This window comes from Mytilus californianus, unplaced genomic scaffold, assembly GCF_021869535.1.
Source record: "Mytilus californianus isolate M0D057914Y unplaced genomic scaffold, xbMytCali1.0.p SCAF_2, whole genome shotgun sequence".
NCBI lineage: Eukaryota > Metazoa > Mollusca > Bivalvia > Mytilida > Mytilidae > Mytilus > Mytilus californianus.
The window spans coordinates 132,381,027-132,407,619 of record NW_026262668.1 but is presented as its reverse complement, the minus strand read 5'-3'; the positions used below and the strand labels follow the sequence as shown (position 1 = coordinate 132,407,619).

Genomic DNA, 26,593 nt, shown 5'->3' with positions numbered 1-26,593 from the left:
GAAATTGGTCTACATTAAGGTCCAAAGGGTCCAAAATTAAACTTAGTTTGATTGTAACAAAAATTGAATTATTGGGGTTCTTTGATATGCTGAATCTAAACATGTGTTTAGATTTTTGATTATGGGCCCAGTTTTCAAGTTGGTCCAAGATAGGGTCCAGTATTTTAACTTTGTTTGATTTCAACAAAAATTGAATATATGGGGTTCTTTGATATCCTGAATCTAAACATGTATTTAGATTTTTGATTATGGGCCCAGTTTTCAAGTTGGTCCAAATTGGGGTCCAAAATTAAACTTTGTTTGATTTCAACAAAAATTGAATATATGAGGTTCTTTGATATGCTGAATCTAACCATGTATTTAGATTTTTTATTTGTAGGCCCCGTTATCAAATTGGTTCATATTGAGGTCAAAAGGGTCCAAAATTAAACTTTGTTTGATTTTATCAAAAATTGAATTATTGGGGTTCTTTGATATGCCATATCTAACCGTGTTTTTAGATTTTTAATTTGGGTCCCGTTTTTTAAATTGGTCTTCATTGAGGTCCAAAGGGTCCAAAATTAAACTTAGTTTGATTTTAACAAAAATTGAATTCTTGGGGTTCTTTGATATGCTGAATCTAAACATGTGTCTAGATTTTTTATTATGGGCCCAGTTTTCAAGTTGGTCCAAGTTGGGGTCTAAAATTAAACTTTTTTTGATTTCAACAAAAATTGAATATATGGGGTTCTTTGATATGCTGAATCTAACCATGAATTTAGATTTTTTATTTGTGGGCCCCGCTATCAAGTTGGTTCATATTGAGGTCAAAAGGGTCCAAAATTAAACTTTGTTTGATTTCATCAAAAATTGAATTATTGGGTTCTTTGATATTCCAAATCTAACCGTGTATTTAGATTTTTAATTTTAAGTCCCGTTTTTTAAATTGGTCTACATTAAGGTCCAAAGGGTCCAAAATTAAACTTAGTTTGATTTTAGCAAAAATTGAGTTCTTAGGGTTATTTGATATGCTGAATCTAAACATGTGTTTAGATTTTTGATTTTGGGCCCAGTTTTCAAGTTTGTCCAAGTTGGGGTCCAAAATTAAACTTTGTTTGATTTTAACAAAAATTGAATATATGGGGTTCTTTGATATGCTGAATCTAACCATGTATTTTGATTTTGGACATTGGACCATAATAGGTAAATTAAAAAAAAAGTTCTTAGACCACATTCTTTCTGTGTCAGAAACCTATGCTGTGTCAAATATTTAACCACAATTAATCACAATCCAAATTCAGAGCTGTATCAAGCTTGAATGTTGTGTCCATACTTGCCCCAACTGTTCAGGGTTCGACCTCTGCGGTCGTATCAAGCTGCGCCCCAGCGAAGCATTTTATTCTAGTTTCCAGACAATAACTTGTGTTCAAGTGTATGGATCTCTCTGAAATTGTACTGCAAGGTACCATACCACAAAGGGAAAGCTGGGATTGAGTTTTGGGGTGATGAAACATAAGGGGGTTCAAAAAATTAGGGGAGGGGGGGGGTTCCTTTTTTTTGGTTTAAAATTTCCATTTTAAATTGGTTATTTCTGATTTATATATAAAAGCAAATAATAATGATATGGTTTGAATAGGTAAATTAAAAAATTTTAAGTTCTTAGACCATTTTCATTCTGTGTGAGAATCCTATGCTGTGTCAAATATTTAATTACAATCCAAATTCAGTGCTGTATCAAGCTTGAATGTTGTGTCCATACTTGCCCCAACTGTTCAGGGTTCGACCTCTGCGGTCGTATCAAGCTGCGCCCCAGCGGAGCATTTTATTAAAATTGGAGTTATTTTCATATAAAACAATTCTTCCAGTCAAACATATATAACAATTTGCATTTAAGTATTCAGAAATTGTTTTATATTCCAAATATAACAGCTGCTCCTAAACCCCCTACCAGCAGAGTCAGGGGAGGTGAATTTTTTGGATAAAAGTTAAGAACTACCTTTTCCTATGAAATGTTTGTATAAATCATTTAACAACTTGTTGGAAGCCCTTTTCTCCAGGTTCCATTTTTAAGTCGCCATATTTGCCTCTTGGCCTTGATTAGCTTCTAATTGCTGAATCTGCCCCTTGACCTTGGTAAGCTTCTAAGTTGCTGAACCTCTTTGACCTTTGTAAGCTAAGTTGCTCAGTCGTCCCCTTGACCTAGATTAGCTTCTGTTTCCAAATCTGCTCTTTGACCTTGATTAGCTTTTAAGTTTCTGAATCTGACCTTTTAACTTCATTAGGTTCTAAGTTTCTGAATTCGACACTTGTTTAGATTATAAGTTGCTGAATCTGCCCTTAACCTTCACTAGTTTCTACCCCATCACATCTCTTTCTTAACATTTTACATTTGACATTTAATACTAGTACTGGAAATATGGTAAAAATAGATAGATTACACTAGAGTAATCAGACCTTATTTTAAAATTTTATGGCTGCATTCCAGACCCCCCATGCAGTTTTCCTCATGACAGTCGTGTATTTCTTTACCTTACAATATATATATAACAGGGTAAGATCTGTTACTGAAGTCTGTAAGAGATAGTCCATAATGATATTTTATTATTATGATTTAAAGGTTGTTTGTATGCCTCATATATTCAGATATAATGGACCCTGTTTGTTAATTTGTATGTAAATGTTCAACGTTTATTGTGTAGGTTCTATAAATAACAAAAAATTTCCATGTAAAGACCTATAAAAATTCTGTGAATTTGGTTTCAGTTTGTGTTAATTATAAATGTGCATAGACTTGACCAGGAAGGATATTATCCGGTGATCCCTCTGTTTAGAACTTTCATTTCCTACAAGTTTGTAAGTTATTTATTGTGGGATTTTATTGTATTTTGATTCATGATGTTTTTGTACTATTATGAATAATATTTTATTATTTAACATGTTTAAATATGTTGCAATTCATTGATTATTTCTGTGTCATACAGCGAAAGGTAAATGATGGTTTTGGAAGCTCAAATAGTAGTTTAAAGTTGGAATTTGTTTTATTTTTTATTTTGAAAGAAGAGTTACCCATATTTTTACAGATTGACAGGTTAGTTGATATATTTGATATAACCATAACAGGTGTTAATTTGATGTGCCCTAAATTAAATCAGTGTCATTCACATGTTTACATCTGTAAGAGGTCAATATACGCCTAAATATCTATCTACCTTTCAAAGGATATCAAAAATATTGTAGTTATTGAAGTATATAATATATACATGTACCAGCAGACAACTTTTAAGAATTTATATTAACACAACTGTTTACCATGTAAAAAAGGTATACAAATGAACTTTAGAAAGTAGTGGGAGAGGAATTTGGAAATTACACTATGCATGGTGAGCTTTTCTGTTCCTTTTGTCTGTGAGTTAAAAATATGTTCGGTGTGAGCCAATGCTCCGTGTTGAAGGCCGTACCTTGACCTATAATGGTTTAGTTTTATAAATTGTAACTTGGATGGAGAGTTGTCTCATTGGCACTCATACCACATCTTCCTATATCTATTGTCTGTGTAATTTATCCACAACTTTGTTTAGACTTGGAACACATAGAGCTTGACATATGGAATATACACCTGTCTCTTGTTGAAGACACTTAGAGCTTGACATATGGTATATACACCTCTCTTGTTGAAGACCCTTAGAGCTTGAAATATGGAATATACACCTGTCTCTTGTTGAAGACACTTAGAGCTTGACATGGTATATACACCTGTCTCTTGTTGAAGACACTTAGAGCTTGACATATGGTATATACACGTGTCTTTTGGTGAAGACTCTTAGAGCTTGACATATGGTATTCTTATGGAACAATTTGCCTATATCGTTATGAAATATTACAAATGTTAATTAGGGCCTTGCCGAATGGCGGCCGCCCTATAGTGATCAGTCTGTCCGTCCGTCTGTCCTTCCGTCCATCCGTCCGTAACAAATCGTGTCCGCTCTATATCTAGAGAACCGTTATGATTTCAAAGTTTATACTTGACATGTATATTAACCAACACCAGAGGGTGTGTCATAATGTATGTTCAACTTCCTAGGTCAAAGGTCAAGGTCAAAAACTTTGGTTTTAGTTGAAAACCCCATGTCCTATGGTAAAGATCGTGTCCGATCTATATCTTGAGAACCGTTATGATTTCAAAGTTTATACTTGATATGTATATTAACCAACACCAGAGGGTGTGTCATAATGTATGTACAACTTCCTAGGTCAAAGGTCAAGGTCAAAAACTTTGGTTTTAGTTGACAACCCCATGTCCTATGGTAAAGATCGTGTCCGCTCTATATCTTGAGAACCGTTATGATTTCAAAGTTTATACTTGATATGTATATTAACCAACACCAGAGGGTGTGTCATAATGTATGTACAACTTCCTAGGTCAAAGGTCAAGGTCAAAAACTTTGGTTTCATTTGACAACCCCATGTCCTATGGTAAAGATCGTGTCCGCTCTATATCTTAAGAACCGTTATGATTTCAAAGTTTATACTTGATATGTATATTAACCAACACCAGAGGGTGTGTCATAATGTATGTACAACTTCCTAGGTCAAAGGTCAAAGTCAAAAACTTTGGTTTTAGTTGACAACCCCATGTCCTAAGGTAAAGATCGTGTCCGATCTATATCTTGAGAACCGTTATGATTTCAAAGTTTATACTTGATATGTATATTTACCAACACCAGAGGGTGTGTCATAATGTATGTACAACTTCCTAGGTCAAAGTTCAAGGTCAAAAACTTTGGTTTCATTTGACAACCCCTTGTCCAATGATAAAGATACAAATTGTTTACCACACATTATTCACAGCGGGGCCCACAGAGATGGATCCCATCTCAATGATATCTAGTTCTTTAATATACAAAATAACAGATCATTTATTGAAATCAACCAGTCGAAAAAATATTGAATATTAATTATTTCATCATGTTTATTTTTCATAACATTTTATGCATTAATTGGCAATATCACAAACCGTGCAGGAAAGCATGATTTTCAATTATATCCAGTCATCAATATATCTTTGGAAAACTGAACACAATTCTAAACTTTCATATGTCAGATTACCAGGGTAACTTTATTCCTAGACATACGGGTTGAATTTGGACATTTATTTGAAAATGTGTTGTAAAAGAGTGTCAAGTGAAATAGACATTGAAATATAAAAATGAATCACTGATGCTTTTTATTAACAAATTCCATGTGAGATAGACTTAGGACTATACAAATGTATAATTAATACTTGTTTAGTCAAATTAACAGAAAAAAAGTTACATTCACTTAACTGGGGATACTGTTTAGATTTGTTGGATAATATTTTTGTGGATTTCATTGATCACATGTTACTAACCAAAAATGTATTTTCAAGTATTCAGAATTTAGAATTCTAATTTTGGGGAATTTACAATTTAAATATAAGCAAGCACTCTGAAAAACAATTGTTTTAAAAAGGGAAATTGATAAAGGGTACTACATAAGAATAAGAATATTTATAAATAAGAATAAGAATATTTATTAGATGGGCAGCCTTACACATATACACACAAAACAATACATTGTGATTTGCAACAGAATTTTTGTTTTTTTTTTACATTGAAATGAAATATTAAAAAGTTCATATAGATATAGAGCTTCATATATTTCTTCATTCTATATAAATAATGTACATTTAATTCCAGGCAGGACCAGAACCATAAAATCATTACAATAATCATCGTCATTACGTATATCAATTTACGTTGTCTAACATCTAGACATTTAATAACATAATTCCCTAAATATTTTAGGACAGACAAATTTTCATTAGTAAATAACCAAACAAATTTTGCCTCATTTGAAGCAGCATTTTTATATATTCAAACTTTTTTTCTTTGTACTAAACGTGATTATTGTTTTTTTGTTGTTGTTGTGTAAAATAAAGTCTTATATTGTTATATGCTCTTTGTGGGTCCTTTTGATGGAAAGAACAATATATTTATGAGAATTTGTTGATATAGCCATTATAAAGAAAGTTATTATTTCTATTTGCAGGCTTTGACCTACCCTATAACCCCCCTTTGTAAATAGTGTACAGATATATCAAAATGGTGGATTATTACAAAGTGTTAGGAATTTCAAAAAATTCTTCAGAAACCGATGTGAAAAAGGCGTAAGTATTCTTAGTTACCACCTACAATACACGATTATTATAGTGTACTATTGTTGTAAATAACAGCTAATTAGACTATAGAGTTAATTAGTGCATTGTTTTGTATACATGTCTGTTAATTATAACTTATTTATTGTTGGATATTCAAAGCCAACATAAGTATGCAAGAGAGTGCCATGTAGCCAAAAGTTAATGAAACTGTGATAATAAATGCATGAAACAGTGGAGAAGCTCTGATGTATGACTAATGTAGATTTTGCAAGATCAAGATAGAATTTTTGTTGGGAAATTCAAAAATATATATTGACTTAAAAGAGCATCCATATACATATATCATGGAAATATTTTGAATTTATATGACAGAAGTTTTTCTTACAGTTTTACATCTAACCATTTGGATGGTCTCGTATTAGCCTGCTCATCTCCTCAGTTTGATCCCCAGCAGAGTCAAACCAAATACTTGAAAATTGGTATTTGTTGCTTCTCCACTAAGTACATGGCTCAGAGACATGATAATGTCTTTGGGTAGGGTCACATTTCTTCTTGTCGACTTTTACCTTGTTAACTAGAAAGTTAACGTTACAGTAAATTCCATCTCAACTAGTTTGTCTCATACAAAGACTGATGCATATTCATATTCCATCAACATATTCTCATCATAGTATTCCTGTCATATTTGCCACTGGACATCAAACATCAATTCATCCTTCCATCTTACCATTATCATGATACATTACTGGGACGTCTGTCTGTAGTTGTATTTAATTTTGGATTCAATATATATGAAAGCAGCATGAACTTATATAAATTTGCTTGAGATTTTGTAAAAGCTTATAAACTAAGATGTAAACATAATGTTTTTTTTCCATTTAGGCTTAGTTGGATTTCAAAGGACTACTCTTAAATCTTTTGTTTGTAAAAAAACATACTGGATGGAAAACACTGTATAATTTGATATTTAATCAACTAGCATAATAATAATAATACTCTTTATTTCAAGAGGGTAAGGTCAATAAAGCCTCACAATGAAACAATAAACAAAAACAATCAAAGTAAGATACTTGACATGGAGTTACATTCATGTGCATGTATGCAGAAAATTATAATGGCCTGAAACCAATCAATGAGAGTGTACTGACCAAGATGTATAAATCAATGTCACCTCAAAGCTTGTAATTATGATGACAAGTAATGAGCAGACAAATAGTGTTACATAACTTTTGGCTGACTTCCTGTGTGTGTTTTTACCACATTGTCGTGTATGGTTTTTACAGGAATCTACATTATTGGGTGGTTTAAGTTGCTGATGGAAGCAATGAACTTTTCTGAGGTTGCAATGGTGGCAACTTCAAGTTCTTAGGGCAAGTGTACACAGTTCTTTTTGTAATAACTATGAATATATGCATACTTTAACTATGGATTATAATATATACATATTTCCCTTTCTGGTAACTTTATGATGACTAGGGTACAGGCAATATAGAAATGAATCAGTGGCTTAAAGCAGTTGTTATGGGGCACCAAGCATCTCACATGGTTGACTTTAGTTCAAGTTCCAAATAACTATGCTTCTTGGAGGTGTCCCCAAACAGACAGTGACATGAATGTCTATTCATACACCACCTTAGTTTAACAATATCTGTTAAGCAAGAGTTGTGGAAATGGCAGTTTTAATAAAACAAATCCTGAAAAACTGCCACATTGTATTGATAATGCTTCATGGCCAGAAGGCATCTCTTAGCAAGGGTTGTAGTAATGTTAAAATATTTCATACACAATACATAGATAACTTATTAAAGCATTTGTGTATGTCACTGGGTTGTAAACTTTATTTGAACAGTTGCGTCTCTTGCTGATGACCATGCATACAACATTTGTGAATTAAATTGTCAAGTAACAATCGATGTATAAGTAGTTATTTCCATGTTTTTCTTTTGATAGTATAGTATGTGAATGAATAGTTTTCAATGTTAAAATATATATTTTAGACATCTTCAAGTTGTCTCAAGTTCAGAAAAATTCAAGACAAGCCAACATGCAAAGTTACTGTCTTGCCTGTGAAATAGAAAATTTTACAAGGACTATATCTGAAATTAATTCATTGCACATATTGACTTAGACAGCAAAAGTAGCATGTTGGATATATCATAAATTAATTACCTAAATTTTTGTTTTTTATAGATACAGAAAACTAGCACTTAAATGGCACCCTGACAAAAATCCCGACAAAAAAGAGGAGGCAGAAAAAAAATTTAAAGAAATATCTGAGGCTTATGAAGTACTATCAGACAGTAAGTACTTATAACAAAAACTGTCATGTTAAGTTACGTGTTTATTGTTTACCAGCTGATGTCTGAAATAAGTGTCCCAGTATTAAAACAGATTGATATTCTTGCAGTAAAGAGTTCAAACACTAATAGTCATAGTGTGAAATGATGATATAAATGAAATATAAATGATTTGTTTATTGTTCTCCTACATGTATCTTTACCTCTCTGGGGTTTCATTATTTATTACTTAGGCAAACGCAATATTGTAATCTTCAAGTTCTGGTAAGAGCTAAAAGTTTTGACAATAAACTATGTGATAATTTTTTATAATTGAAATTAAATGAATGCACTGTTTCATAAAAAGTGGTTTGTAAGACATTAAAAAGCTTTTCTCCTTGCTTTAGTTGTGAATGATAAGTAACACCTGGCAGTCTATGGAATGTTTATATGATGTAATTCATCAGATAATTATAGTACACTGTAGGAGGATCTAAATCTGTACACAAACTTCTGGAAGCGCTGTATCAGAAAGCAATTGGAGTGATGTCCCTTTGTACAGAAAACGGCAATATTTTGAATGAACTTTACAGATGTATATGATACTTCAAACGTTGAGAATTTTAGTATTTGGTAGTTTTATTTTAATCATGTACATTTTATCAAGTTGCTTATAAGAAAATACTATGGCCCATTCACATTCCAGAACTTCTTCTTTAGATATACAATATTCCACAATCTAATTAAAATTAAATCTCCGCACTTGCTCCTCGTTGTTTATATGTCGCGCGCGACATATAAACAACGAGGAGCAAGTGCGGAGATTTAATTTTAATTAGATTGAATATTCCATTGATGAATATATATTTTTAAACCATTTCTGACCTGTTTGTAAAAAGTAGTGATTTCCTGTTTGATCTGTTACATATTGTAGTTGCAGTTTTTCATTAAACCATTACAGAAACAGATTTTTCCCTGTAACAAAGGAATACAAAAGTAAATTCAGAAATATTCACTTTCAAAGAGTTGAAAAGAAAAGAAATGGTGACAAATGAAAAAGGCTATCATAAAAGCCGATAATGTCTGTAGTCTGATATGTTCCTGAAATATTGTACAGGATAATTTGATGATTGTATATTTCAGAAAAGAAGCGGGAACTTTATGACAGATATGGAAAGGAAGGATTAATTAATGGTGGTTCTGATTACGATTTCCAAGACAATTTTGATCATTTCCATGGTTTCCATTTCCACAATCCAAGAGACGTATTTAAAGAATTTTTTGGTGGTAGAGATCCCTTTGAAGATTTTTTCGGAGGTATTTACAGGACAGGAAATTGTTAATTAATAGGAAACAGTACTAATACATAATATGTAAATATTTGAACACACAACATGTTGCATTACAGTTTGAAAAATTAGTAATTTTTTAAGGAAAATGTACTGCAGTCGTAAGGTAAAATTCAGGGGAGACAGTTTTAATGTTAAACAATTCAACATCACATTTAGATGATCAGGAATGAGTGAGTGAGTCCATTCTGAAAACAAATATTCCTTGTAAATCTTCATAAAAAATACTGCTAATAAAGTTTTTTTTATAATGTATCAGATACAAACATTCATGTGGATGATTTTGTAATAACAGAAAACACAATGAAACAGATTAATACAAGAATAAAAGAGTCCAAAGTAAACATAATAAAATAAAAAGATATTACAAATTAACATCAATGAGACAGCCACTCAGTAGTATATGTATATAGTCAGGTCACTGTACAGTGTTCAACTACAGTGGATTCATTATTATTTGATGGATGTCGTTGGTACAGGTGAACCACGAAATAAAATGTCCAATGAATGACAAATTTTCTATAGGCTTGTATGCAGACTTTTGCAAAACCACGAAATCAAGAAATACAATCTTTTCTCAAGCCACAAAATTGGTAACCACGAAAATAAATGATTCCACAGTATTAATGAGCATTCCTTCTGTATTGAAAGCTCTAAATCTATAGACACCAGATTCCTAAATTAACAAGAAACATTTACAGATCACCAGGTTCCTTTCTTTAACCCTATTTTTTGAGGTAAATGTTTTACAAAATAACAACTGTATATTATATGTCAGTAAAATATGTGTTGCAACCCAACTTGTTAACAAAGTTTAAAAAAATCAGTTGAAACATGTTTAAGTACAAATTTTGTTCATTTGGAGGTGATGAGAGGTCTCTAAAGTTCCTGATAGATGATATTTTGCGATGTAGAGGACATCAATCATATTATATGAGCCTAAATGACTAGTTGAGGTGCCAGTGCTGTCTAGCAAAGGAGAATTATCACAGATGACAAAAACACATGTATATACTTGTGTATAGATTCTGTGTTAACGAGCACTTAATCAGAAAGTTTTTTGTGATTTTAGGTGAAAACAGTGGTTCCTTCTTCACAAATTCTTTTCCAGGATTTCCGTCAATGGGCGGAGGTTTATTTAGTAATGCTTTTGGAGGGGATACAGGGTAAGTAGGGGACATAATCCAAAATTAAGCTGCTTATTTTCCCCCTATTTTTAGTTTAGTTTTTAGTTATCTTAGTTATAGTTAAAATTGAAATAATTTTGATAGTATATTGTCACACATAAACTTTATAATCTTTTTCATATAATTTATTATATGTTTTGATGTAAAGTACTTTAGAGACAAAATCCATCCCAAAATTTACAGGCAAAGTGGAGATAACTCTATGTAGATTTATTTGATTTTATGTATAAAGTACTATCAAAATTTTTTTGCTCTTAATGAGTACTTTAGTTTTAGATATAATTTTATCACTTAAATTTAATATTGTGCAAATTTAAAAGCATGGTTGAATGTTATTATTTATTATACATACAGATGATCATTGAATATTCTCTAATGAAAATATGTAAAATTGAATATTATGTACAAGAAGTGGTTACTTTTCTTTCTGGAATACTAAAATTCTTTATATTTTTTTATTGTACGAGCGTTAATAGTTCAATATTTTTGTAGTATTTTGGTTTATTAACTGTGATATATATTCAGACACATGTTAGTAATATTGGTATACTTCGGAGAGAAAAAAAATCATACTTTCATAATTTTAGAAAAAAAGCACGAGTTGCTTGTTTGATGGAACATATATAGTCTGGAGAATATTGATTGAATGAGTTTTACCATTGTATGTTATAATTTGTTAATCAGCTTTGCAGATATACCTTGTTACTAAAAAAAATGTTTAGGAAATAAACAGATGGAATGAATAAGATTGTTCAAACAGAAAATTTGGCAAAGATTAAAAATGAGATAACTGCATAAGTTGGTGAAAATAAAAAAATATCTTAAGAGGAAAAAAACCGACTCTGTTAAATGTATTCACATATTGTCTAGACTAAAGTCAATTTAATATTAGCCACAGGATTGGTTGTCTAGACTAAAGTCAATTTAATATTAGCCACAGGATTGGTTGTCTAGATTAAAGTCAATTTAATATTAGTCAATTTAATATTAGCCACAGGATTGGTTTTCTAGACTAAAGTCAATTTAATATTAGCCACAGGATTGGTTGTCTAGACTAAAGTCAATTTAATATTATCGGTTGTCTAAACTAAAGTCAATTTAATATTAGCCACAGGATTGGTAATTGCATGTGTATTGCATAGAGACCTCTAAACATCTATTTTGGGTAAACCTGGGCAAACTTCCTGAAATTCATCTAAGGACTGTCCACCATTTGGTCAGACATACTGCAGTGATTCATCTAACAGTTAAGGTTTATTGACTTCCAAAGTTTTGTCTAGTTTATATGTTTTCATTTTGGCAGAAAATTTGTATCTGATGTTTTGCACATGCTCATTAGAAATAAACATAAAACTGTAATATTTTCTAATAAATTTAGGGATCTTTGACAGTATCAATCCTGAATTTTAGAAGAAAAATTTAGTAGATACAATTGTTATGGACTACCTGGTAATCAAATGATTTGGTGACAAAAACCAAATTAGAATTTGCCTTTATTTTGATACTGGGTCAAACTATGGAATTTGACATTTTGTTATCTGAATTTTTGAACATTTGGACTGGTTAGTGGTCAACATTTGTCTACATGCCTGACAGTATAACTGTTCGATTCATCTGATCGTCGTCTTGTTTTTGGGAGAACCTGGATAAATCTAACACATGGTTGTAAAACATAAGTAGATGAGGTGTAAATATGAAGAACTTTTTACTAAAAATGACCATGAGATCACTAAAAGGTCCTGGGTGTGAATACAATAATTAAAATATATAATAGCATGACTTTGATTAACTTCAGATTTCCATAGCAAGTGTTGGAAACACCATAAAATTAGTAGATTTTTGATAGATTTTTTTATATGCAGTTTTATAGTAATGTCCAAATTTCAAGATGTTTTCTGATATTACCATAATTGTCTTATCATGATAGAGTTTGTGGAAGTGAGACTTCGGTTTCCAGAGGGATATTTGGTATACAGTTTTATTAAAATAAGAGCATTTTATTTCAATGGATATTATATGGCCTTGCATATTTTACATTTTTAAAAGTTAGTTATTAGTCAGGTGTAAGGAGAACCACTAATGATAAGACAATGGTATTTGTCCGTGCACCCTCAGTCATTGTTCATTGACTGAGAGTTTTGCATAGTTTACATGTAAAAGTGCTGTCATTTTAATTTCAAAATTTGCATTTAACTACTAGTATCTAAATTACAAAGAGGGGAGACATGTCTGTGTCAACAGTTTATTTTTCAATTCAGTATATGAGAATCATTCAAACCTGTAAAGATACATATTAGTATTTCATATAAGGCATATAGAATTCTACTTACATGAATTCTATTTAAGAGTTTCCATGCACTTTAAAACTAGCTACACAATGTATTTAGTAGTTACATTTCACAGTCAAGCTTGAAATTATAAACTATCATTGAAGAACATTAGTCATATAGGATATTTGTCATGAAGAACTTGAAAATCATATGTTGCTGGTACATGTATTTTTGGTGAGGTGAGAAATTGTTTGGAATTTTGTGTTTCATTTAGTTATTTATGATTAAGATTAAGTGACACCAACACACATATATATGCATGTACAGATTTGATATTACCTCAGTTTCAATTTCATCTACTGTTTTCACTTATTGATGTTTTTTATATGTATAAAAATAAGGGGATGTGGTATAATTGCCAATGAGACAACTATCCATAGAACAATGTACAAAGTTGTGAACATGGCATTTTGATATCACACTCATTGTAAACCCTGGGCCTATATTGGCCTTTAGGGCTGAAGCCCTCTATCCTGTATGAGGGATTCAGGTTTACTATTGGAACTGGTATGAGAGTTGCCGTATAATATTCTCTTACTGATGCTGATGTTTAATGAAAAATGTATTGTAATGAAATTAGTCATAACTCTGCCTACATCAATATCTTTTCTCGTCTGTATATACATGTGTGTTAATTCTGTGCATGCATTTTTATCGTTATCTTTCATGGTGTTAGTTTCATTCTTTCAATTTTCTGAATTACTTAATTTATGCTTATGTCTCTAAAAACAAAATATTCAATGAGATAAAAGATTTATACAGGCTGGGGGATAACATTTTATGCAATTATGTGAAAATTAAACATGTAGTGACAATTACATATCAATTTGGTTTTTTATTGGTGAAAATTATTATAAACCTGGAAAGTGCTTGATGATTTTTCCTACAAATAAAGTTTCCTAAAATTTAGTAAACATAGATAATTAAGTTGTATTCAAAAAGCAATTTTGAGAATAATAAAGCTGATTTTATGAATAAAATTTATTACTGGTATTTCAAGTGACCCAATCGTACCCATTTTAGTTTTGTAATTTGCCATTGAAATGTTTTGATGCATGTGATACTCTGTTATGGATGTTAGCCCGCATGGCTTGGTTTGTGGGGGGTCCTACTTTACCAACACCATAACCAACCACCAGTGCTGTTTTCAGTCGAAGAAGAAGTAGTAGGAGTAGGCGGGGTGAAGCTCAACAGTCAAGACGACCCAGGATTGGTGCATTTCATTCATTTGGTCACCCAGTAGAACATGTCGGGATGCTGGGATTTCCTCTACACTTTGGACTTTCATCATCTATATTTGACCATCATCCTATTGGGATGTCACCTGGGTAATACATTTCTGCCAGCTTTAAGCATGCATTACCTGGGTCTCTAGTAATCCATTATGTATATACATATATAGTGTGTATTGCATGGGAAGTATATAGAAGTGTTTCCCAAAATGTATAATTAACGTTATTAGTCAGTTTTACCATTAATTACAAAAAGAAACATGATAGATGTGTATGATTTTTTTTTTATAAATGTTACTTATAGATCATTTACAAATATTGGTTTATTTTGATTACTGATATTCAATTAAAACATTTACAGAAATACATCATTGAAGAAGTTTTGAAATATAATATTTTTTTATAATTGATGAACAACTGAGAGCTTTAACCACCACTTGATATCTTTCAGAAATAAATAGTTATTTTTTTTCTTAAATTTAAACTAATGTGAAGTTGCCAAAGAAAGAATTGTATGTATAATCTTGATTACAATATCAAGTTCCCACATATTTAAACTGTAAGTACTACATGAATACTGATCTAACTTAGTTATGAAACAGGGTATATAATAACACCTTAAAGACATCAACATTGTTATTGTTACTTTATATTAAAATATAAAATGTATTAGTTAGTTAATAGTTCCAGAACAACAAGAAAGGATTCTTCTTGTTATCCAATACAATAAATAGTACTTGTAGATGGACACATTTAAATATTGGTTTCTTTAAACAGATTTTGCAACAATAAACATGGGATTTACACAATTTCATTTGTCTAATGAAGACTCATGTAATATTTAACATATTCAATGAGAGACTCACATGCTACACTGAAATATTTAAATATGATCCATTGTTTTAGGGGCCTCGGTGGCCAAGTGGTCTAAGTAGTCAAACTACAGTGTCACTAGCCTGTCAACAATGGGGTACGTGTTCAAATCCCACACATGGCAGGTGCGATCAACTCCAATCTTACTTGTTTTGGATTGTCAATTTTCCTACCGAAAGGTGGATGGTTCTATCCAGGCACTCTGACTTCCTCTGCCAATAAAAACTGACCGCCACAAAATAGCACAATAGTGCTGAAAGTGGCGTTAAACACCAATCAATCCAATATTTTTGTTTACATGAGCAGTTAGTTGATTTACTCTAAAATCTATGTACGATAGAGACCTGTTGAAAACAGATTAAAGTAATGGAGTAAAATTCCTTAAAACTATTTTCCGAGTTGTTATTACTTTTTAGCAATACAAAAAGATTGAATAATATTCATGAGATTTGAAAAATGAATTAAAAAAAGAGTTTTCAACAAATTATTTTCCAAGATTTATTAAAGTCCAATGATCTGAGAATGGCTGATATGGTTTGCAACATAATTTAAACATCAAATTAAAACCAATAAACTCTCTAAATAAATGATGGCCAGTTTTTTGGGTCATATAGTTGGAGAATTTTAAGAAGATTTATATGTACCTTTCAATTCAACTACAGGAATCAACAGTATTTTACAAAAAGTATTTTTAAATTCACTGTATGAATGTATATCCTGATTCATACCAAGAGAATGGAAGAAATGATGAACTCTTAAATACATATAATATTATTACTAATTAATATTAATTATTCTGCAAAGAAAATATATATTTATCTAAAACACTGTTAACACAGAAGTAAATGTATAATATGTAGATTGTTCTTTAAATCCTGCATAATTATACATATACCATATATCATTTCTAAATTTTGTGTATGATAAAATGTTAAATCAAGTGGTGTACAGATTCGTAGATTCATATAAAACCTGATTTTTGTGTTTTTTATGAATATATATATATATATAATAAGTACCTCTAAACAAGTGACAACTCTACAACAGATCCATCCAGTTGTCACTTGTTTAGACGTACTGATCAAATAATTAGTCGCCTATCAATGAAGTTGAAGGGGACTTTAGGTTTGCACTCCGTCTGTCTGTCTGTCCATCCGCCAGTCCTGCAAATCAGTTTTCCACGCTTTTTTTCTTCGTGCTTGAAGATATTGATTTGATGATTGGTGTAAAGTTTCATCATGACAAGTTACAGATCAAGTTCAAGTTTTGTTCCGGTCTAATGATTTTGTGCAGAGTTATGGTCCTTGGACTTAGAAAATTCACTCAAAAAATCAGTTTTCCTCACTTTTTTTCGTCATACTTGAAGATCTTGATTTGATAATTGGTATATAGTTTTATCATGACAAGTTACAGATCAAGTTAGAATTTTGTTCCAGTCTGATAATTTTGTGCAGAGTTATGGTCCTTGGACTTGGAAAATTCACTCAAATATTTCCACATTTTTTTTCATCATGCTTGCAGATATTGACTTAATACTTGTTATATAGTTTACACCATGACAAGTTATAGATCAAGTTAGCATTTTGTTCCAGTACAATGATTTTTTAACCGGTAGGGGACTATGTATTGCAAGGCAATACTCACAGAATGCTTGTTATTTCTGTGACTGCATCTTGCAATCCTTTACGACAGACAATTTAGCTAATCTGCAATCAATTCCATCCTCATGCCTAATATATCATGTACTGTGTTACAACTCTAGATTCTACTGACGAGGAAAGGTAACACTAGCCCACGGAAAGCTGAATTTTTAGTTCAGTCTAGGTGGACGAGTGGTCTAGAGTGCTGGACACAGTGTAGGTGGTGTTGTCATGATATCCCAATAGCATGAGTTCGAATCCCGGCGAGGGAAAAACAAAATTTGTTTCAGCAAATTTGCAGATTTAACATTGTTGTGCTGATATTTAGAGTAATTATATATACACGGTTAACCCGAAAAAACACCTTTAGATTTGACAACAATTTGAAAAAATATAATACTATGTTTGGTGAACTTTCCTGTCCTGTTTTGAAGTGCGATAAAAAATGTATACTTGATCAGGTTAGTCTTCTGTCAAGTGTGGTTCCATCATTTATACAAAATGATGGGGGAAAAAAAGGAAGTCACAAAAACTCCCTCATCGCTGAAAATGTTATGTATTTCTTTGATAAATATACTTAGTTTTTTGTCGAGCCTGCGACTTTTGTCGCAGAAAGCTCGACATAGTTATAGTGATCCAGCGGCAGCTACGGCGGCGGCGGCATTAGCTAACTTCTTAAAAGCTTTATATTTTAGAAGGTGGGAGACCTGGATGCTTCATACTTTGTATATAGATGCCTCATGTGACGAAGTTTCCGTTAGTCACATGTCCAATGTCCTTGACCTCATTTTCATGGTTCAGTGACTACTTGAAAAAAAAGTTCAAATTTTTTGGAATGTTAAATTCTCTCTTATTATAAGTAATGGGATAACTATATTTGGTATGTACGTACCTTGCAAGGTCCTCATACCCGTCAGATAGTTTTCACTTGACCTCGACCTCATTTCATGGATCAGTGTACAAGGTTAAGTTTTCGTGGTCAAGTCCATATCTGAGATACTATAAGCAATAGGTCTACTATATTTGGTGTATGTAATGATAGTAAGGTGTACATGTCCAACTGGCAGATGTCGTCTGACCTTGACCTAATTTTCATGGTTCAGTGGTCATAGTTTAGTTTTTGTGTTTTGGTCTGTTTTTCTAATACTGTATGCAATATGTCAACTGTATTTGGTGTATGGAAATATTGTACGATGTGTATGTCAGTCTGGCAAGTTTTATTTGACCTTGACCTCATTTTCACGGTTCATTGCTCAATGTTAAGTTTTTTTGTGTTTTGGTTTGTTTTTCTAATACTGTATGCAGTAGGTCAACTATATTTGGTGTATGGAAATATTTTACGATGTACATGTCAGTCTGGCATGTTTTATTTGACCTTGACCTCATTTTCAAAGTTCATTGCTTATGTTAAGTTTTTGTGTTTTGGTCTGTTTTTCTTACACTTTAAGCAATAGGTCAACTATATTTGGTGTATGGAATGATTGTAAGGTGTACATGTCTAGCTGGCAGGTGTCATTTGACCTTGACCTCATTTTCATGGTTCAGTGGTCAAAGTTAAGATTTTGAGTTTTGGTCTTTTTTTCTAATACTATACGCAATAGGTCAACTATATTTGGTGTATGGAAATATTTTATGATCTTTATTTCAGTCGCGCAGGTTTTATTTCACCTTGACCTCATTTTCACAGTTCATTACTCAGTGTTAAGTTTTTGTGTTTTGGTCTGTTTTTCTTAAACTATAAGCAATAGGTCAAATATATTTGTTGTATGGAAGAATTGTTAGCTGTACATGCCTGCCTGTCATGGTTCATCTGACCTTGACCTCATTTTCATGGTTCATTGGTCAATGTTTAGTTTACTTGGTTAATGTTAAGTTTATGTGACAGTTGTAATAAAGCTTTATATTTAGGACTATCAACATAATATCAATGATTAGTAAAGAAGGCGAGACATTTCAGCGTGTGCACTCTTGTTGAGATAAGTATGATTGCCATTGAGACAAATATCCACTAGAGTTCAAATGACATGGAAGTAAGCAATCTAGGTCACTGTATGGCCTTTAACAATGAGAAAAACTAATACTGTATATAGTCAGCTATAAAAGGACTGACAAGAAAAATTGTGAAACAATTCAAACAAGAAAACTAAGAGCCTTATTTATAACAAATCAATTTACGAAAAAAAACAAATATGACAGACTAAATTATAGGCTCCTGACTTGGGACAGGCACATAAAGAATGTGGTGGGTTAAACATGTTTCTGGAGGCTCAACCCTTCCCTTAACCAACTTATATAAAAACAATAGACGCAAAGCGCTGATATAAGAGTACTAGCAGTTACTGGAAGCTAGTTCAAAGTCAATATCAACAAATTTTTAGTCTTGCAAGGACATGGAAATAGTTACCTATTTCCTATTTCAGAATATTTTTTTTAATCATCTGTAACACTATCAAAATTTGCTCACAGTTCTGAAAAAAAAGCATTTTAATCCTATTTTAATGAAGTGTCCTATAGGATATGGGAATTGTTTTACATAGATAATATAGTTTAATATATAGTTTTTAAGAATAAAAAAGATTTGTGTTAAATATTAATTAGACAAATGGTAATTACTACATTTTAGATCATGAAATTTCCAAATGAAGATGTATTTTTGTTTTTAGAATATACATGAAATGAAATATAGCATAAATACTTAATGCTATCTGTGATGAGGTAAGGTCAGGTTATACTGGTAAAGGTCATCATACAATAATGACATTCAAAAGATTACTGTAGAGGACAATTTTTGCATAGACAGTGTATTATGGTGAATTTGTTGTTTATAATCCAGGACTGATGAAGATAGCTTAAGAATTGTATAAAGAAGAAGATGATTGTAAAATATGCCCCATTTCTTTACAGAATGTCTTCGTTTACAAGTACATCGTTTGGTGGACCCTCAGGGGGAGGAGGCAATTTCCGCTCAACTTCTACATCAACGAAAATTGTCAATGGCAAAAGAATTGTAACAAAAAAGTAAGAATATAATACCACTGATTAACCTTGTTAAGGTATAATACCACCAAATCATAGTACGTCACATCCGGTTGCATATGAAAAAGGGTATGAAAAAGATATTCCCTTGAAATTTGACAGTTGTAGGAAATTAATCCTACATTTCATTGCAGTAAAAAAATTCTGGGTCATAAACATATGTCTTGGGTGTTTCAAAGCACAATTGTTTTTTTATTTGGTGTTTCTATAGAATATTTTGGAAACTTGAGGTTACATGGTTACTAAAGCTTGCAGGGGCGGGTCCAGGTAAGGGCATAATGGGCGTACGCCCCCCCTTTTAAAAAAAAACACAAAAAAAAACTATTGTTATCTGCTAATATTGTATTGAATATGGCAATTTATCATATTCATTAATTAAACACATACTCTGAAATGGTTCTAATGAATCCACTCTAGTCTAACCATTCATTGAAAATGAGAGTCCGTCAGTATTTCTATGTTCATTTTAGGTTTTGCGTTAAGGTACATTTATACTAGTAACATGTATATTTGGTATAGCATTTTTACTTCCCATCTGGATAGCCTTTGGTAGTATCATATTGTTTCAATATCCATTAGTGAGTAACTAAGTGACATTGACCTACATTTTGCCATGAAGTTCAAGCACCATATTTATTTATGTACCATATACCACCTATCGGAACTAGACAGTGACATGATTGCTTTAATTTTGTACTGTAGTACAATGACGTCAATTTTTCATATTCAATCATGTATTCCACATTAAAGCCTACAATATTTAGAACGAAAGAGCTTTATACTTCAGTGTTTGTTTGTCTTGTATCATGTTTGTCGTTCAACGAAACCAGAACTTAATCTAAAATAGAGAGATATTTATCAGTCTGGCTACTTCATAATTTGATGCTAAATTGTTGAAATCCAGGAGCTTCTGAGCTTCCCCATAGACCCTCTACCAGGGCAACCGTAATTTCGGCTCCCGTTCATAAAATCATAGCCTAGGACTATTGAAATGTTAAGAAACGCCTTATACCCTAAATATTGGAATTTCTCGTTATTGGTCTACTGCTGTTAAGATCCATCCAATCATTTTAATATACTATAGACAATTAATGGAGAGAATTCGGCATAAAAAATGTCAAACCCTGACACTTTAACTATAAAATATACATGCACCAAGTCAGAAACCGGTACATTAGTGCATTTCACAATTATTTAATGTTTTTATGCCAAAAAAAGGTCAAAAAAATTTCATTCTACGCCCCCTCTTTCAAATATCCTAGAAACGCCCCTGGCTTGTACACAGGAAAAAAAGGGGTGACTTCCAGTGATGGTTATTTTCTTATATGCAATGAAATGTTATGTGAAATTTTGTCTATAGTACTGGACAGGATAAAACTTAAGTCATGCAAAGTATTTCTTTATTTGAAACAAAGATAAATTCTGCACAATTTTTTGAAAAGTGCAAATTTAACAAAGACTATTAGGGGAAAATCAATGGTGGTATTGCACCTTAAGATGAACAGAAAAATAATGTCTGATCTTGTTCTCATTTTATCATCTGTGTAAAAAAAGAACAGATAGATCTTCTAAATATAACAGCAGAATTTACTGCATAGTTTTCATTATGCATGTACCTATATAAGAAGTTCCATAAAATCATGTGATAAACAATGTCAACCAGGGTAGAAATCTGGTCAATATCAATTTATCAAAGGTACAGGACAAATATAAACAAAAAACCAATGTTTTATTACTTTAATATGAAAATTAATGATATATAACAAATAAAATTAGAATGTATGTTTGCTTGATAAAACTTGAGGTGTACAATTTTATATCCATTGACTATCCAAATTGAATCCTTCACTTAGTTATTCATAGGTAGTTATTTTAAAGAAGGGAGACACAGTTGATCTCAAGTTGGACACCTTACACTTCTGTTTACTTTGGATAACACTACAATACCTCAAAAGGAATGGAAACCTTCAGAAACTTATCTATGGAAATGTATTTTCAATATTCTTTCAAAAGGCTCTGGACTTATTATATATCATATCTTAGGAGTTATCATTCACCCATAAAAATGGACACTAAGTCCTCAAGTAGGACACCTACATGTGGAATACCAAGACTTGAACATGTCAAAGCAAAACACGGTATAATGAATCAATGTAGTAAAAAAAATCACAACTTTTCTAATTTTTGATATTTCATCATAGAAATTGAATAGAAAGGAGATAGGGCTTGATTGTCAATGAGACAACTATCCATAAACTTTTTAGACTAAAGGACAAAAATATGAACTACAGGTCACTGTACAGCCTTATGAGCAAAACCCATACCGGAAATTAAACTAAAAATGGCCCTATCATAAAACAATTCAAAAGAGAAAAATAATAAAGCAATAAACTAAAAGCAGTAATGGTAGATGGACAACCACTGGATTACAGGCTCCTTACTCTAAACAGGCACATAAAGAATGTTTTTATTGCTCAACCTTCCCCTAACCTGGGACAGTGGAATGACAACAAAGCAAAAAACAATAGGAAACTCTCAGTTACTTAGAGCTTATTCAAAATGTGAAGTTTGCATTGTTACTTTTCTTTAGCTAGACAGTTCGTGACTAATATAAAAATTAGCCAAAACCCAACATCAGCAAAATGGTAGATTTCAAATTTAGACAATATGAGTTTTTATGCCCCTGCCGAGGCGGAGGGGCATTAAGTTTTACCCTTATCCGTCTGTACCGTACGTACGTCCCAAAATTGGTTTCCGTTCTTTAACTTTAGTTTGCCTCAACCAAATGATATGAAACTTATACACAATGCTTATTACTACAAAACACAGATCAAGTTTGAATTTTGGTGGTGTCGCTTTAACCGTTCTAGAGTTATGCCCCTTTACAAATGGAAAAATTGCTGAATTTTTCGTTTCCGTTCTCTAACTTTAATTTGCCTCAACCAAATGTTATGAAACTTATACACAATGCTTATAACCACAAAACACAAATCAAGTTTGAATTTGAGTAGTGTCACTTTTTATCATTCTAGAGTTATGCCCCTTTACAAATGGAAAAATTGCTGAATTTTTCGTTTCCGTTCTCTAACTTTAGTTTGAATCAACCAAATGTTATTAAACTTATACACAATGCTTATTACCACAAAACACAGATCAAGTTTGAATTTGGGTGGCGTCACTGTTACCATTATAGAGTTATGCCCCTTTACAAATGGAAAAATTACTTATTGTCATAAAACACAGATCAAGTTCAAATTTGGGTAGTGTCATTTATACTGTTCTTGAGTTATGTCTCTTTATAACATTATAGGCAAGCAGGGGCATCATCTGTGTCCCATAGACACATTCCCATTTATTTTTTTATGTGAAGCAGGAATAGTGAATATTGGTTAACTGAAAGATTGTATTATTTCAGAGTTTAGCTTAATGAAGGGTTGTATTATTTTAGAGTTTGGCTAACAGAAGGGTTGTATAATTTCAAAGTTTGGCTAAGGGAAGGGTTGTATTATTTCAAAGTTTGGCTAAAGGAAGGATTGTATTATTTCAGAGTTGTAGAGAATGGTAAAGAAACAGTAACAGTAGAAGAAGATGGTGTAGTAAAATCACATATTGTAGATGGCAAGTCTATGGCAATATGTAACTGATGGGACCACTCTTATTCAAAGCGATTCTGTGTTAATTTGTATATAACTCATGTAAACTAAAACATGTCATTGACTAAGATTAATTTGTCATGTTGATGGCTCAGAATCTTTACACTTGGAATAATTGGATTCTATATCGTTTCAGTAGAATGTTGGGTATATTAACTACAATTCACAGAAATTGACTATAAAAATGAGTTTCCCTTTGGCCAAATAACAAGTTTAACTCTCCAGTGGATCAGTGAGTTCATTCTATATTTAAGAGGAAAGTTGCATTATAGTAGAAAGATTTCTCTAATGCATAAGATTTTAGAAAGAAAAAAATGTGTCCAAAAATAAAGGTCAAGAAATAAGTGATGAACTTTTTTACATAGGTTTTATGTTGGAACACAGAAATAATGAAGAGAACACTTATGAATTGACAAATGTATTATTGATTGATAATATTACTTTTATCAGCTGTACAACAAGTGGAAACAATTGTAATCCACTGTTATATAGGATGATAGAATTTTATGTAATTTTAATGACCTCATTCTGATACATATAAGAATAATATTTAAATCTAACAGTTATGTTGATCTGTAGATTATAACATATCAGAAGGTAACATTTAGAAAATTTTAAAAGCAACTGTAACATGCCTTGACTAAAGTACTTGAATGTTTTGAGTTTTATTTTTATAGAATCATGTATTTGTCGATAAATCACATGGTGGAAGATTTTTTTTTAATTATAGAAATTTAATCTTACAAAAAAAGATTTGCTTTATACAAAACTCAGGGAATGTGTTGAAATATTTGGAAAGATATGTACGGAAATTATTTTGTGGGACTTTTCCATTCAAACATTACTTCATTTCTTAGGATAGCCACAATTACACATAAAAGTGGTATTCAACTGTTTGTAGATTTTTACAATAAAATTTTAAAACACCAATACATAGAGCTGATGTTAATTTTCCTTCCTGAAGTAATGTTTTATAAGAATGGTCTAGTCCTCAGCAAGGACTAGTCTATAATCAGATTAGTTTTAAAAAGACACATAAATACATTTAAGTAAAAGAACCATGGAAAAAAGAGTCCGTTTTTAATTATAAAAATTTGTTATTGATTTAACATTGGGCCATCAATAATGCTTTAAATGTTAATATTATCTCTATCTACCATTTTATAAATTCACTGAACTTTCTTGAAAGTACAGTAAATAAAAATGTCACTGTGTTGTCCATCAAAAGTCTGCATAATCATACATAGATTAGATGACAACACTTGCTACATGTGTAAAGCAAGGTCAAACATAAAAAATGTTCAAAGTCATTGCAGAATTTGTGGAATGAGTGTGTGGTGTTTTAGTTTTATAAATGTCTCGTCTAAAAACAAAAATTTAAGACTGAATTTCACACAAGATATTTTGACAATTTGTTGGAATTTATCAAACATATTGCATAGACAACTGTGTATTGTTGAAGATTGTTTGTTGACCTCTGGATGTCCTTTGTTATTTTGTGATATTGGCTTGGTTGCTGTCTCATTGATTTTTGCCCTAAATCTCATTTTATTCATAGATGTAAAATTATATTTTTGATTAAAAATCGCTGGAAATATAATACCCTATGACAGGCATTAGTGTATATTCTTACCTGATTCATTTTTTAATGGGTATGAGAGAACATAAATAGTTCATGTAGAAATTCAGTAAAAAGAATATACTGTAAGCCTTTTATTGAATACATTTGTGTTAAGTTGTTTGTTGTTTCCCCCTAATTTAGATGATTCAATTATTTTTTATCCCATCTTTTCATTTGTCCCATATTTAAGTCTTGCATTATTTGTTTGATGCTACATTTGTTAAATTGCTTTTTATGTCTGAAGAAGAGCTTACTTGGTTTTGTTATGTATTTAAACTTTGTTACTTTCTAATTTATTTGAATGAATACATCCAAATATTTTACATTTATCTAAGCGCCTACCATTTTAAAAGATATATGCAGTTTTAAAATTAAAATTATGACATTTTGTCAGATTCAGAACTTCAAAACTGAAGTAAACTCAGAAAATAAACTGATTTTCAGTAAACAATTACCCCTTTGAACAAGAAACATCTGAATACACTAGAAGACCATCATGTGAGATATGACAAGAAGTGTGCTTTGTGTTTACATGGAATACTAAAGTCGTTTCATGAATACAAGTTTTATTATTACTTCAAATCCTATAGAGAAACAAACCAAAGTTCAGTCTAAATTAGTTCTTATGTTAGAAAATTTGGTGAATTTAAATATTCCAGAAGGTTTAAACTAATTTGCATTGTGTATGAATGAGAGAAAAAAAGATATTTTTGTAAATGTTATTTGTATGAAGATGTTGTCTGTTTGTATGTATATTTTGGTTCATTATATGTTTGCCGCTAATGCTGGCATTATTCTTATATCTTATTGCTGGAGTTTCTATGGAAACTTCATGTAATAAAAAATTTCTCAGAGATCTTTTTAAATTGTTTTTATACGCCGTTTACTGGAAGTATTATGGTATACCTTGTCCGTCGTCAACATGTCGGACATTAACTCAAAAAACGCTTTAACCAATTTGCATAAAACTTTGGTGAATTGTTTATATCTATTGATGTGAGCTCCCTTTCGTTTTTTATAAATTTTAGATTTTACGTTTCCGAGTTATGGGGTGTTATTCATTAAAAAAAGGGGGATTTTCCAGTTTTCAGACAATAACTCAAGAATGCTTTCACCAACTTGCAAGAAATTGTGGTGAATTGTTTATATCTATTGACATGAGCTCCCTTTCGATTTTTATATATTTTAGATTTTACGTTTCACCGACTTACAGTGAGTATTTCTTTTAAAAATAGAAAG

General features: G+C 31.5%; 1 protein-coding gene across 9 annotated transcripts in view; it reads left to right on the top strand.

Annotated features, from left to right (window-relative positions):
• The window catches only part of LOC127731068 (dnaJ homolog subfamily B member 6-like), a 42,914-nt gene extending 16,706 nt beyond the window's left edge, over window positions 1-26,208 (top strand). For 3 of the 9 annotated variants that reach the window (XM_052239909.1, XM_052239911.1, XM_052239912.1), the window contains exons 2-8: window positions 6,049-6,166; window positions 8,348-8,457; window positions 9,577-9,750; window positions 10,855-10,948; window positions 14,451-14,627; window positions 19,949-20,062; window positions 23,628-26,208. In XM_052239909.1, the coding sequence (XP_052095869.1) occupies window positions 6,102-6,166; window positions 8,348-8,457; window positions 9,577-9,750; window positions 10,855-10,948; window positions 14,451-14,627; window positions 19,949-20,062; window positions 23,628-23,724 (831 nt within the window). In that variant the 5' untranslated portion in view covers window positions 6,049-6,101 and the 3' untranslated portion in view covers window positions 23,725-26,208. The other 6 variants (XM_052239910.1, XM_052239914.1, XM_052239915.1 and 3 more) reach the window with 6 other exon arrangements.
• Window positions 26,209-26,593: the final 385 nt, after the last annotated feature.